Source organism: Apteryx rowi, unplaced genomic scaffold, assembly GCF_003343035.1.
Source record: "Apteryx rowi isolate R43461 unplaced genomic scaffold, aptRow1 scaffold_0, whole genome shotgun sequence".
In the NCBI taxonomy this organism is placed as follows: Eukaryota; Metazoa; Chordata; class Aves; order Apterygiformes; family Apterygidae; genus Apteryx; species Apteryx rowi.
The window spans coordinates 1,264,971-1,278,456 of record NW_020447195.1 but is presented as its reverse complement, the minus strand read 5'-3'; the positions used below and the strand labels follow the sequence as shown (position 1 = coordinate 1,278,456).

The following is a 13,486-nucleotide window of genomic DNA, read 5'->3' as shown; positions in this document are numbered from 1 at the left end:
TGAGGCAGGCTCACAGCTTTAGGAAGACAGCATCCATTTTATCTTTTACAGGTGTCACTACATCCCTTGAGACAATAGCATATGCAATCCATGAGGGTCTTCAAAAACGTGAGGGTGTTTCCAGCTGCTTCCCAAGAGCTTGCTGAAGCGGCCAGGGCAAGGCCTGGTGGTGTTCCCAGCCAAGGCAGAGGTGAGCAAGGAAGGCTGGGGGCATTCCCTCAGGAATGGGAAGGGACAAGCACTTCCAAAAAGTGATTCGAGCAATCACTGAACAGTTGTGGAATGAATTACAGCCAAAGACAGGAGACCATTTTCCAGTGCTTTTGTGACCTGACCTCTCTTTGAGACAGGCGGTTTGGTTGACACGGCCACATGACATTAGCTGGCCTGAGCCACATCCTCCATCTATGACTGTGGTGCCAACCAAGTGGCCTGCTATAATGAGTGTTGGTCCCCAAAGAGCTGCCCAGTGGTTGCATTTTTAGCCAAATGCACTGACCTTTGGGACTTGGTTCTTTTGGGGTTCAGAAGAGGCAAGGCTGGATGGTCAGTAGGATAGGAGCCAGCTTCTCTCCTCTCACAAGCTTTTGGGAATAAGTGTGGTGTTAGCAGAGTGTTTTGTTTTGTTTTTTATAGTGTATATGTGTCAGGAGGAGGGGTGACAGGGCCTAAAAAAATCATCAAAGAATGTACAATTGTAAGAGATGGAAAACCTGTAGAAGGTACCAGAATATTGTGTGCATTTTTGTGCATGTAAGCCCTAGTTATGAACACAAAACTGCCTCTGTGTACAAAAAAAAAAAAAGCAGCCAAATACGCATGTGAGATGTACATCTACATCTGTGTAGACAYAGGCCTTGTGAAATCAGATGTGCAAGCTGCTAGGCCTTTACGCTTTGGAAAATAGCAATCTGTGAGCTAGCACTCAGTCTGTCTCTACTGAAACAGGGTGTTTAGCTAAATTAGCTCCAAATTCAAATTCCAGGCTCCTACACAGAAGTTATAAAGGGTGATGACATTAATGTACAATGCTAAGTGTTTGACACATTTCTCCTGCAATATTGTCCCCTCTCTAAAGCAACAACTTTGGAGAACTGGAAAATAATACACTTTGTTTACAAAAGAATTGCATGGATGGAAAATGTTGTCAGCCAAAGTTGTGCTTTATTTCTCACATACAAAACCATTAATCTCTTAAATGATGGAAGACACAGACTATGGTGTCCCTTGAACAGTAACAGATATCAAAGGAAGGACATGTTCCCTGCCTGCAACCAGGGATTCTCCAAGGACCCAAAGGATAGATACTGCTACTCTCCCAAGGTATAAGGCACTGCAGTGAGATCTCTCTCTGAGCAGGGATCACCAGTTGAAGCCATTGAAGAGGCATCTCCTGATAGCCCAGAGGCTGCTCCTTTTCTCAGGGTGATGCTGACAGCACGTCAGTTGTTTCATGTGCTGTTGGTGTGCTCCACACGTTGGTACTGAGCTTGTGTGCGGCTTGCCCTTCTTCCACGTCTTGGTCGAAACATGTTTCCTTTCCACAACCTGCTGGGCAATGACTAAGGTCAACTGAAGCACCTGCTGCCCACAGCGAGGAATTAGACAGGCCTGGATGTACAGCAAGAGTTACCTCTCCCCCACCATCAACCCCATCCCCATGCAATGTGTGCTCCTGCCTCTTGCCATCACAGCTCTGTGGCAGCACCGCCTACCTCCACCCCGGCATTTCTTGCCCTGTCGCACACCAGCAGTCACCTCCTGGGATCTCCCTTCACAACTGCAATTGCACAAATCCCACATGATCTTCTCTAGACCAGCCAGGAATTGCAGACTTTGCACAGAAATCCCTGGGTGAGAACCTGTCCTGTGTTACATGGGAAGATGCACCTGCCTCAGAGCTGAGTGATCAGTCTAAGAATACTCTAAATAGGGGAAATGACAAGTGTATCTTCCCCTTTTGTTCCCCTCTGCTCCTGCTGTCCTCTCCTGACCCACAAATCCAGGTTTCTTGCCCCTTTTCCTCCCCTGACTGTCACTAGTGCCCTTCAGCAGCACGGCAATAGGGCCCAGGGCAATGAACGTGTCTGATGTAACGTGACACTGAGCACACACTCTGTTTCACAGCCCAGTTGTGAACCCAAGATATTTGCAGTAGCATTGACCAGACTTTTACAACAGGCCAGGAACTGTAGGCCTGGACTGTCCAATGTTATAGACCTCAGGTACGAATGGGATCCTGGGGCAGGTATTCTCGAAGCTGCAGAGGCTCAATGGCAGGAAACGCCTACTGTCACTTTGGCACAACAGCACACATACCATTTCCGTGAGAACTGCTGGTCTATCTCCTCTAAGGACTGTCCTTTCGTTTCCGGAACAAAAAGATAAATGAATATAACAGCCATCACTCCCATCAGTCCATAGAGAAGAAACATCCAAGAGAAACCAATGGCATCTGCAGAGAGATTCAAGTGTGTGAAGGGTTTGTGAGAGGTAAGTCACATCATGGGTATGAAGGAAGCTGGCCTCTTACTGCAAGGTAGTCACTGGTGTCTGGTAGGGGTATTTTGAAGCCCTCAAAAGGGCTTATCTGCAAGGGCTGGACCAGGAATCAGCTAGGGAGAAGGACAGCTCACACACATCTGACACCCCAAGCTTGGCCCAGCAGGGCCACAGCAGGAGCAAGAAGGCAGTTCAGCTCCAGGGCCCAGCAATGCCTGGTGAATCCTCAATCGAGACAGCTCTGCCAGCCAGAAAGGCTGCAAAGCTACAGACATTACAGCTGCAAACTCCATGGTTTCCTGATACTGCAGTATCATAGTACAGCCCACTGGGTGATGGCTGTTTCTTATGAAACGCGTGACAAAGGGGCTCAGAATAGCATCTGCCAGTTCAGCAGGTGGATGTTGCCTGTTTTGTCTAGTAAATCTGCTCTCAGAGGCATCAGTTCTCCATAAATTGATCACACCTATTCCAATGCCAAGTCCCCAGGGCTCAAAATGCACCTAATGTCCAGACAGCTTGTGGCTTCATGGACTTACCTGTGGGAAATGGAAGGATGGGGGGACACTTACCAATAAGGTCCAAAAACGAGAGACTGATCAGTAAATTAGCAGCCCAGTTAAAGCTGTTACAGAAGGCAAAGGCCCTTCCTCTTATTCCGGCAGGGTAGATCTCACTGAGGACCAGCCAGGTCACTGCAGAGATTAGAAAGACAGTCATATGGTTTAAGCAACTTATTTGGGAAATGGGCAAGGAAGATTTTGGGGGGGGGGGCAGTTAAAGAGCACCAAACTTTGGCTTCACTCAGCACCCACTGCTGTTGGTGGTAAAACATTCATGGATCTTAGTGTCAGGTTACAGCTGAACACTTTAAAACTTCTACCTGCAGCACTCTGGGGAGGAATTATATAAAAATGCAGAGATACAGGTTCAGTGAGCAAACAATAAAGCAGGGGAGCTGGTCACTCAGCAGACGGAAATGATCTGGCAAATCAAGCCTGCTGTCGGGACATGCTCTTTTTAAGGAAGTGAGAAAGGGGCAGGATGAGGGAGACAATATTGCATTTGGGCTAAAATCAGAGCTGAAAGCAATGTATATATTAGTCTCTCCTATCCTAGGGTTATTTTGCTTGAAATAATGTACAGGGTTACTGTCAAGCTTACAAGACTTGCTGTGCACTTATGTTTTTCCTCAAGTTCTTTCTACTCACTTCCTTAGATGTTGTTTTCTCCCACCAAAGCATTTAAAACAATACTTGCCAGAAAATGCTAGAAGTCACAAGGAAGTAAGAACTAATCTGTATTCTTATTCAATGAATGAATAATAATTTCAGAAGACGACCAGCTGATAGTGAGAAACCTTCAAGAAGGAACAGCAAGAAGATCAGGAAGTGCTTGTGGGATACTCTGATTTTGCAATGAGCATGACAGAAAAAAGCCATTACTAGGGTAGTGATAGCATGGAACGGAAGGTTGCCCTGATGCCACACCAGCCTTAGAGCTGACAGAGCTGGACTCCTAGGAAATCATTCAGTAGGCTGAAGGGCTATATCTTCTAGTTTCCAGGCACCCAGCTGCTTGGTAAAGCAGATGTGCAATGACTGTTTTTCAAGAGGACTATAGAGATCAACCCTAGTTTTATTCTCTGGGTTAATGCAAGGATATATAAATGCCATACTTACTGGGTCCAAATCCAATTGAGAATGCGCTCACAAAAGCCATCATGCTCAGCAGTGTAATCCAATTTAAAACCATATGTTCTGTAAAGGGAACTCCACTGACAGGAGACCCTGTGCTTTCCACCGTCTCTTTTTCAGACTGACCTGCCAAGTCCACTTTCTGAATGTGGGAAGAATCAGTAACAACGCCTCTGCTTTGTGCACCTCTTGTGGCAGCAGAACCAGGGCCTGCCTGGCTTCTGCCAGCCCCTAATGCGGGTGGGAAGCGTGACACAGGGGCCCGGGAGGATGCTGGCATCAGGGGATGCTGTGTGTAACTGTGGGAGGCRTTAGGGTCTGCGGCTGCCTTGCAGTCCCTGGCCATGGCCAGCGGAACGGTGCAGCTTGTGAGGCCAATGGTGGTGACAGAGATCGCCATCACAACGCAGCCAGCAATGAGCAACACTCTCCTGCCAGCCTTGTCTGCAAACACCATTGCAACAAGCGTGGCAACCACCTTGATCGCCCCCAGCCCAACAGAGGCCAGGATTGCGGAAGAATTGCTCTGGAATCCCACCGAGTGGAAGATTTTGGAAGYGTAGCCCAGGACATTGGGCTGTCCAGTGAACTGCTGGAAGAGCACCAGTCCCAGGCCCACCAGAGTCCGGTTTCTCATGTTGTCTCTGGTCCTGAAAAGGTCAAGAAAAGAGTAATGCTTCTCCTTATACGGCTCCCGCTTTGCTACCTCTCTGTCTTCTGTGGTCTGCAGTTGAATGAGATCCTTCTGGGAGTCTGAGTCCCAAGAGTTTAATTTAACAGGGTTCACTGGGAGAAAGAGGATGCTAAGGAACTGCATGGCAGTTGGGGCGATGGCCAGTCCAAACATGTACCTCCATCCCTCTGCCACGTCTGCAAAGATGTAATTCAGCGCATATGACAGTAAAATGCCTACAGTGATGCCTGCTTCATAGAGAGACACTAACAGTCCTCGCTGATGAGCAGCCACCATTTCTGAGACATAGATGCAGCAGGCCATGGATGAGACAGAGATTGCAAAGCCCACGGTCATGCGCCCAATGACCAGCCCAATAAATGACCTCGCCAATGTCAGAATAAGGCTGCCAAACAACAGGACCAAGTTGCTGACCAGGATTGCTCTCCTCCTTCCATGGCGGTCAATGAGAATCCCCCCAACCAGTGAGGCAAGGAGAGCTCCGATGAGCAGGGAGCTCACAAGAACTTCCTGCTTGAAGCAGCTGAGGTGAAAGTCTATCTGCAACTGCAGCAGCGCACCGGAGATAATCCCCAACTCGTATCCAAATATCAACCCGCCCAGGAGAGAGACTGTTGCAGACAACAGGAGGAGCAGCAGTGCACGACCTGAAAAACAAGCAAGCAATGCTAAGTTCAGTGTTCTGGCTCTTGCAGGAAAGCTGGCAGCATGTACAAGCTGGAAAAAGCTGTTCTGGCCTACCACAGGGTCAAATTGCCCCAACATCATCATGTTGTGTGGAGAAGCGCTGTAGACATTCACACAATCCATCAGGCTTGCATGTACTTCCACTAACTGCCGTGGCACACATTTGGGGGGCAGAACTCTGAAAACAGCACTTTGTTAACAAAGGTAAGACTTAGACGTAGTGAAAGACGGTGATTTGTACTGTCTGGAATTGTATTGGAGAATCCTCTATCATTTCTCTTCCTTGGCTCTAAATATGAAAACTGTGCAGGGAAGGGAATTTATCTTCTGCTTTCTGTACTTGAATGAGTTTTGCATTATCATTGTAATGATCTAGTCCACAGTTTGCAGCTTAGAAGCTTTCAGTACGAGAAGAAGCATTCCTTACCAGCTATGAATTTCACAGGTGACTCACTGAAGAAATCTGCTGGTGCCTGTTCGGTCTCACCACAGGGAGCTGGAAAGGACAGCCTGTCCCTGTCCCCTTTTTTACTGCTTGTTCTTGCTTTCCCTCTAACATCTCACCAAATCCATTCTCCAAGCCCTGCAGTGTTCATATTTCTGGAGAAAATGTGTGCCACTGCCCTGCACTCTGTATGCTACACCTTCTTCCCCTAATCTCTTTTCAATAAGGCCCTGCTTTTTTCCAAGCAATCCTCTCACCATCTCAATGGACATCCTAGGCTCACCAGCCTCCTTGGGAGAACAGATGCTTCTGAACTTAATTTTTAGTGTTGTGAAGCATTTACCACAGAAATACTAAACAACTTTATGTTCCACTGATGAGTGGCACTATACTTACAGCTTACTAAACTAGCAGTTACTTTTTTTCCATTTCCTGATCTGAACGTCGGCAAGGAGAGAAATGGCTGGCCAAGTTAATGGAAATAAGAGTTGCTATGTCTTATATACCCTTTCTTTCCTCTAACTTAGTTTTTCAGATGATTTACAAATATAATAACTGAGGCAGTAATTTTCCCTTTTAACATCTTCTCATCAGATAATGGTATCCTATAGGCAGGGCTCTATTTATGATGTGATTATATGGCCAGATAAATGACTGCAGTGTGTGGATTCCTTCTCAACTGCAGCCCAAATACAACTCCAGGCCCTAAGCTCTCACTCAGAACAAACTCTTCAGATCTCAGGAGAGCAGGTTAAGGAGCGTGAATTCAAAAGCCTGCAGTGAGAGGTGATGGATGCCACATGCATTTCAATCTAACTTGGAAATCTAAGGGAACTTGAAATAGCAGCATTAACTATTTCACTGCTGAATATTTTACTGGGAGGTTGATGGCTGTTCTTCACAGCTGAATTCAGGAACAAACCTGGGGGGAGATAGCAGGGGACCATTACTCATTGTCAAAATTTGCTAGGGTGGGGATGGGGATTTAAACTAGATTTCTCTTTGAGCAACAGGGAGAGCACAAAGAGAAAGTTTTCTGCCATCAGGACGACAACTCTCAGTTCCTAGGGTGCCCTGCGAGGCTGCTAGCTGCTGGGTCTACCTTGGGTCCCACAGGCCTCCTAGCCCTGTTAGAGCTCTCCCACACCTCATGGCATCTTTTCATGCGAGTACTTATGTCAGTGAACTGAGCGCAGCCCCAAATTTCTAGGTCTCAGTTTCCCATTCCTCTTCATAGGAGTAATACTACCTTGCAGCCTACCTGTGAGAAGAGTTTGAGAGAGTGAATTCATATTTGCAGAGTGATTTGGACAGCTTTGATGGACACACTACAGAAAAGAAAAATAGTATGGGAATAATCTGACTTGTAGAAAATAAGGATGAATGAATAGTGTAGTTAAAAATGCTGCTTGCAAAGGTTTATTTCTCGTAGCTACTCTTACACTTTCAGTATTTGTGGCACTGGCCCTGATTTCTTCCTTTCTCTCTCTCTAGCACTCAGCACCTAGGACCCCCAAGCCAGGCACAACTTTCTTGAGGCTGATCCACAGCTATGGGATGAACTTCACCATGAGCTAAAAATCTCACTGTTGTCTGCCACAAGTACAAGAAGCAATTCTTTGACCTTGTCCTTCCCGTACAGTCAAGTATGCAACTTCAGTAAGTATGTAAGTTTAGATAAAATAAGAAACAACAGCAAAAGCAAAGCAAATCAACCAACCCACTCCAAGCAACCCTGCAAAAACAAGGTGCTTGCTGCACGTGCTCCTCGCCCTGGGGAGAGGATGAAAGGGCGACCATGGGTGAGCCATTAGTCATGTTGCTCAGCACGCTGCTGGGAGATGCTCACTGCAGGCGGGAGCAAACACGGCGCGAGAACCCCCACGGATGAGGGGGGCTGGAAACCCTGGAGGCACCACTGCGGAGCAGCAGTAACAGTGACCTCCTGTCCCTAGCTGAAATTTTGGAGGCACAGGTAAAATGCATTAGCTTAGACATTTGCACTGTAAAATGCTGGTTTACAGCACATGATGGTATCAGTATTCTCACATGGGTTTTGTTTAGTTAGAAATACTCACAGTTTCAGTAGACTGTATATGGAAAGAATGTGGACATAACTACCAGAGGATGGAAAATTTTCTTCAGTCAAGGCTGCCTAAGAGGTTTTTTTCCTCACAAGCTGTGTTTAAAAGGAAGCGTCTCTATTCAGCGTTTAATTACAGCTAGCAGTAAAGGTTATTTCTCAGTGATGGCTACGTTTATATTTGTATTTATTCTGTAACTCTATCTTTCATTAGTGTTACTTCTGCCATCCAGGCTACATGCCAATCCCCCCCACCATGCTCTGTGTGACTACCTGCACTGCTTTTATCACTTTTTGTACACATGTTAGGCAGATAATTAGAAATAATATTTGCTCAGTGAAAATAAAAGGCTTTGCATAAAGTGGGCAGGCCATTAGTTTCAAGTCACAAACTCAGACACGTACGGCCTAGCTGAAAATACCAGAGCTGATTCGATCAGATTTTGACATATTTCTTGTTAACTTAATGGGCAGTAATGTTTTATGAACTTGATTTAAATCCAGCTTTGTATACAGTTAATTCTGATGCTGTCAGGAAATTCAGGGATTTTTCAGACCTTTGCATTAGGACAGAAAGTTTGGTGGGTCTCACAAGGAGTCATGACAGGCGATTCCCTGCCCACGGCAAAATCTGGCCAAAGGGCCAAGGTCCAGGGCAGCGCAGTAACTGGTGCTGCTGACCTGGCTTGAGACCGAGCCAGCTTCTGAACTGCTAAAGACTTTATTTACATATACCAGCGTCAACAGGCTCAACGCAGCCTCCTTTAGCAAAAAGTTTAGCTCTTGGTCCTCCGTCTCTGCTGTTCTAGTCCTGCATGCAGCCCTCTCTCTTCCCCCTTAATGCTGCTGGAATCGCCTTAAGGGCTGTGTCACAGGAAACTACTTGTCTCCTAAGGTTTGCTGCTGGAAGTGCTAAAAAAAAAAAAGAAAAAAGAAAGAGAGAGGGAAAGAAAGAGAGCGCGCGCCATTCTGAGCCTTCAGGAAAAGYTGAAAGTTTCGGCTTCCCACGGGGCAAAACCTGCCCGTCCCAGCCTTGCCGCCTCTTCCCGAGGCCCCCGGCTCGCTGCCTCCCTCCCGCCGCTCGGCACCCCGCGGCGGGGCCGGCAGCGGCGGAGGCGCAGCCCCGGCGCCGGGCTCCGGCTCCCCGCCCGGGACCCCCCGCTCGGGACCCCCCGGCCGGGGCACGGGGCCGAGGTGCCCCGCGGCGCCCCGGGGTGCCCCTGCCCGCCCGCCCGCCGCGGCGGCACCACTCACCCATGGCGCGGCGGGCCGGGCCCGGGGCCGCGGGGCTGCGCGGCGGCGGCGGCGGCGGGCGCGGAGCGGGGCGGAGCGGGGCGCGGCGCCACGTCGCTGCCGGGCGGCCGCGGCCGGGGGGGGCCCTGCCCGCCCCGCTCCTCTCCGCTCCTCTCCGCTCCGCTCCTCTCCGCTCCGCCCCGGCGGGCGCTGGGGGGCTCCGACCCACCGCGGTGCCCCCGCGAAGCCGCCGCGGCGCTGCGGGGCGGAAGCCGCTCCCTGGTGCCTCCGCGGCCGCGCCGCCCTGGAGAGCTTGTGCGGAGCCCGGCGAGACGCGGAGCGACTCCGGGGCACCAGCGGCGCTTGGCTCCCGCTGCCCCCCGCAGCCGCGTCCGGAGTCGGGTGTGCGAATGCTCAGGCTGACTTGGATTTGCCTGCACAAACTGGTGCTGTTTCATCAAAGGGTTATGGTTGTGTTTCTAACCGCTCTGAAAACGCGGATGCAGCAGGGTACGGCCTGTGTTCCTGGGGGGCAGCTCTGTCCCCAGGCTCTGCCTATATGTCACTTTAGCCGGGGGCAGGAATCGCCTCTCCCCGCCGACCCCAGACACTCTCTTGACACAGAGTTTTACTCCTCTAGACCATAAAGCCTCCAAAAAGCCCGCAAGAGACTCACAGCTGATGACAGTTTTTTCATGGCTTGGCTGGAAAGCCAAAGAACACCTACTAGGAAAGGATCGATCATTTCAAGCCTTAAAAAAGAGCAGCATGACTGAGTTTGAACTGTTTTCTTTTCTGGTGGACAATCACTTCTGTGGCTGCAGTGCCAGCACACCCCTCCAGTGCAAAAAAAGTAAGCGCATTGGGTGAAGAACGAAGAGTACATGTGATATTGTTAAAAGAGCTTTTCAGTGTTCATTCTGCATCTTAACTGAATGGGCAATTTAAGAGAAATATTTAAAGACTCCTTATCCTTGCCTGTAGGGAGGGGATATATGCCATGTCTCTGCTCTGGAGCCCAGCGGTACTAACGCTTTTTTTCCTGCAGCTCGTGGTTTTGGGGTGCTTGAGATTGGCAATACTAGATCATGTGTGTCCTTTCAGCCTTGGTCTGTAGGATATCTGCCTTGCAATATGCACAGCCAGTTGATCAAAGGGTTTGGTTTGGTTTCTTCTCATCGAGTATATTAAGTTTCAAATCACCTATGTATTTTACAGATTAAATAAATGCTTCCTATTTATATTCCCCTATTTCAATGGAAATACTGTATGTAAAAATATTGCTTCTAAAACCCTGTATCTAATACAAACTCACAGCTGCACAGGGATCATACGCTAGGTGAAGAATGGCTTCAAAYGCTAAGACTTCCAACAGAAGCCAGTGGTGTTTCAGGAAGGAGCTTTTCAAAAGGGTTTGTAGTTAATATTGAAGTAGTTTAAATAGATCTGAAATCATTGTTAGTGCTCATGACACTCAGAGGCAGGAATGGCTTGCTGTTTTCTCTTTTCCCCCAGACCCAGCCTATGAGGTCGGTTCGTGGTGGCCAGAAGACACTGCGGTGCTGTGTCTTTGTCTCATATTCCACGTTTTGGGAACACACCAGTTTGGGGTGCAGTGTGAGCTTGCCCATGATCTCTGGCCTCCAGAATTCAGGCAGGGGCTCTCTTTAGCTTGTAACTCCTCCCCGGAGCACAAGCCTGGACATTTTGGGTGCACCATGGTGTGAGCTGGAAGAGGTGTCACCCACGCTTGGCTCCTCCGTCACGTGAGGCAAGGAGCCAGAGCCCACCGGGTGCTGGCAGAGGGGAGCCACAGTCCTCAGCATCACTGGGTAAATATGTGGGCTGGCTACACGGCCCATGTTTTACCTGAGTTCATCTGAGTTCCTGCATGTTTTACTAGAATCCTTCTCCTGGTTTGAGAAGGAAAAAATATACCTTCTCCATGCTCACTCGGCATACGTGTATCTGCAAGCATAAAGCCACCCCTTACATTTCCTGGAGACTTCCTATTCTCTGGCTAATAAATGTTATCAGCAAAGACAGCAAGGAGGTGAGGTCCTGGGGAATACAGACAAAGCTTTATGGCATGTTTACAAAGGGTGGCCTAAAAGATTGCATTAGGACGTACTGGAATACAGCTGCCCTCAGCACTGTGCCGGGAGCCAGGTTACGGCCCACTGACACTGGCCCATGAGAAACTCTTATAATGCACAGCAGGGATCATTTTGAAAAAGTCTTCCTTTGGAGTTGTGTAGGTGACACCTCTCTTGCTAGCCGTACGGTTTGCAGTTCATGCGTGCTCTGAACGGGGTGAAGGGAGCAGCTGCGGGCTTTGGGCTCCGGTCTTGGCCCTTGGAGCAGCCGCAGGGCCTGGGTGCGCCGTGTCTGCTGCGCGCCTCCAGCCTTGCTCTCCTGACGCTTTCTGCGTGCTCTCGGCACCGCGCRCGTCTTGGCAGAGCCACGTCTCCATCCGAGCCATATCTTGGCTTTCGGGTTTCGGCTGAACCAGGGAGCCGTCCCGCTGCAGAGCTGAGCCAACCACCGGGCACGAGCTGCAGGGACATGTGTCCCGGAGGGCTCCGCGCCTGAGCTGGCAGCCTGCGCTCGGTAGCACGGCCCACGCTGAACGTGCCCTGCACAGCTCGATGAGGAATGAATGCCAATCTGTACCGCAGGGCTGCAGGAGGCTTTAAAATCAGGAATGAAAATATAAATATAAGCAGAAAGAGGAGCCTGTCTTGGAAAAAGGAAGACACAACGTTCGGCAACGCTAGTCACATACTCGAGCATATTCTCTCCAACTATAATTTACCCTCAGGGAGGAATTCAGAAGACTAAACCGACCAAGCTCAGTTCTCTTACTGATGGAAATTACAATGCACGAGCAGGCGCTGGGGTGGTTGCTAGGTGGGGGAAGGCATCCCCATGCGTTAGAGGGACATCGCCCTGCGCCCCGCGCCCCTGCGTCCCTCGGATGCCGCGGGAGCTGGATCAGGCTTGCTTTCCCTTGGGCAGCTTTGCCGTACAGCGATTTTTCACTCGGTTGTGTTGTTTGTAAAAGGAGAGTTTATAAACGCTTGTCGCCAGCAGAACAGAGTTACATAATTAAGCGCTTTAGCAGGGAGTCTGTGGCTTCGGGGAAATTCTCTGGGGTGATTCAATGGTCCAGTAAAAATACTGGGCGATACCATAAATATTGTGAATGGCTCTAGATGGTTTCCAAGGGCTGTGTCAACTGCTTATGGCATTGGAAGGGAAGAAGAATAAATGGAATCACAGGGAAGATAATATTTAAATAAATAAAATAATGGGAAAAATAAAACAAAAATATTTTCCTTTGTGTTTCGAAAAACTTGGGAGGATGATTTTGGCCAGTGTGAGAGAAGACTATGTTTACCAAAATAATGAACTGAAGGCGTCTGGGTGCACTTGCTCCTGAGTTATGTATGTATGTCTGTGGGGGCTGTGCACGGATGCTCAGATAAAATCTGCCCGCAACCCAGGGAAAACTTTTTTTTCTGTTTATTTGATTGTTTGTGGTATCTGCAAATTCCAGACACGGAGCCCCAAAATGCACCTGTTTCCCTGGCTAGATTTTGGGGCATCCTACACTGCTGCCTTGCAGAGGCCGGCAGGGCAAGGATGCCATGAGCAGGCAGAGCTGCGGGATAATTTCCTATATCTTTGAAGACTCGGGAATGTTGTTTAAAAGTTGTTCCTGAAACAAGATAAATATTTGCTAAGCATGATCCCACCATGCGAACGACAAGTAAGCTGCATGGAATGTATTAATAAAATATAAATAATGTGAACGAGAAACAAATGTTGCGGACGGGAAAACAAAGACAAAATGGCCTTTTGGCACCTCCAAGGGAAACAATCTAAGAATTATTTACGAGACCTGGGCTGATGCCTCTTTTTACCGCCGGCGGCTGCTGGGGCGGAGAGCTGCTCTGGCTCTGGGCGCCCCGCTGGGCCGTGGGGGCTGCCGCTCACCTCGCCCCGCGGGGCCGCGCTGTAGCGGGGTGCGCGCTATAGCGGGGGCGCCGGCGGCGCGGGGAGCGGCACGGGCGGGCAGCGGGGGGGCGGTGCGCGGGGAGTTCGGCTGTTTCCGCCGGCGGCCGCCGAAGGCTCCCGAGGCG

The 13,486-nt window shown here is 49.3% G+C and overlaps 2 protein-coding genes across 2 annotated transcripts in view; one reads left to right on the top strand and one right to left on the bottom strand.

Moving 5' to 3' along the window:
- Positions 1-1,451: 1,451 nt before the first annotated feature.
- Positions 1,452-9,378, bottom strand: SLC2A10 (solute carrier family 2 member 10). Its single transcript, XM_026057267.1, has 5 exons — positions 9,363-9,378; positions 4,185-5,540; positions 3,075-3,197; positions 2,320-2,455; positions 1,452-1,548 (listed from the first exon to the last, which is right to left on the bottom strand). The coding sequence occupies exons 1-5, from the start codon at positions 9,364-9,366 to the stop codon at positions 1,452-1,454; spliced, it is 1,716 nt and encodes a 571-aa protein (XP_025913052.1). The 5' UTR covers positions 9,367-9,378.
- Positions 9,379-13,085: 3,707 nt separating this feature from the next.
- The window catches only part of TP53RK (TP53 regulating kinase), a 1,847-nt gene continuing 1,446 nt past the window's right edge, over positions 13,086-13,486 (top strand). The window contains exon 1 of the mRNA XM_026085466.1: positions 13,086-13,113. Within this exon, the coding sequence (XP_025941251.1) occupies positions 13,101-13,113 (13 nt within the window). The 5' untranslated portion in view covers positions 13,086-13,100. The remainder of the gene's footprint in view (positions 13,114-13,486) is intronic.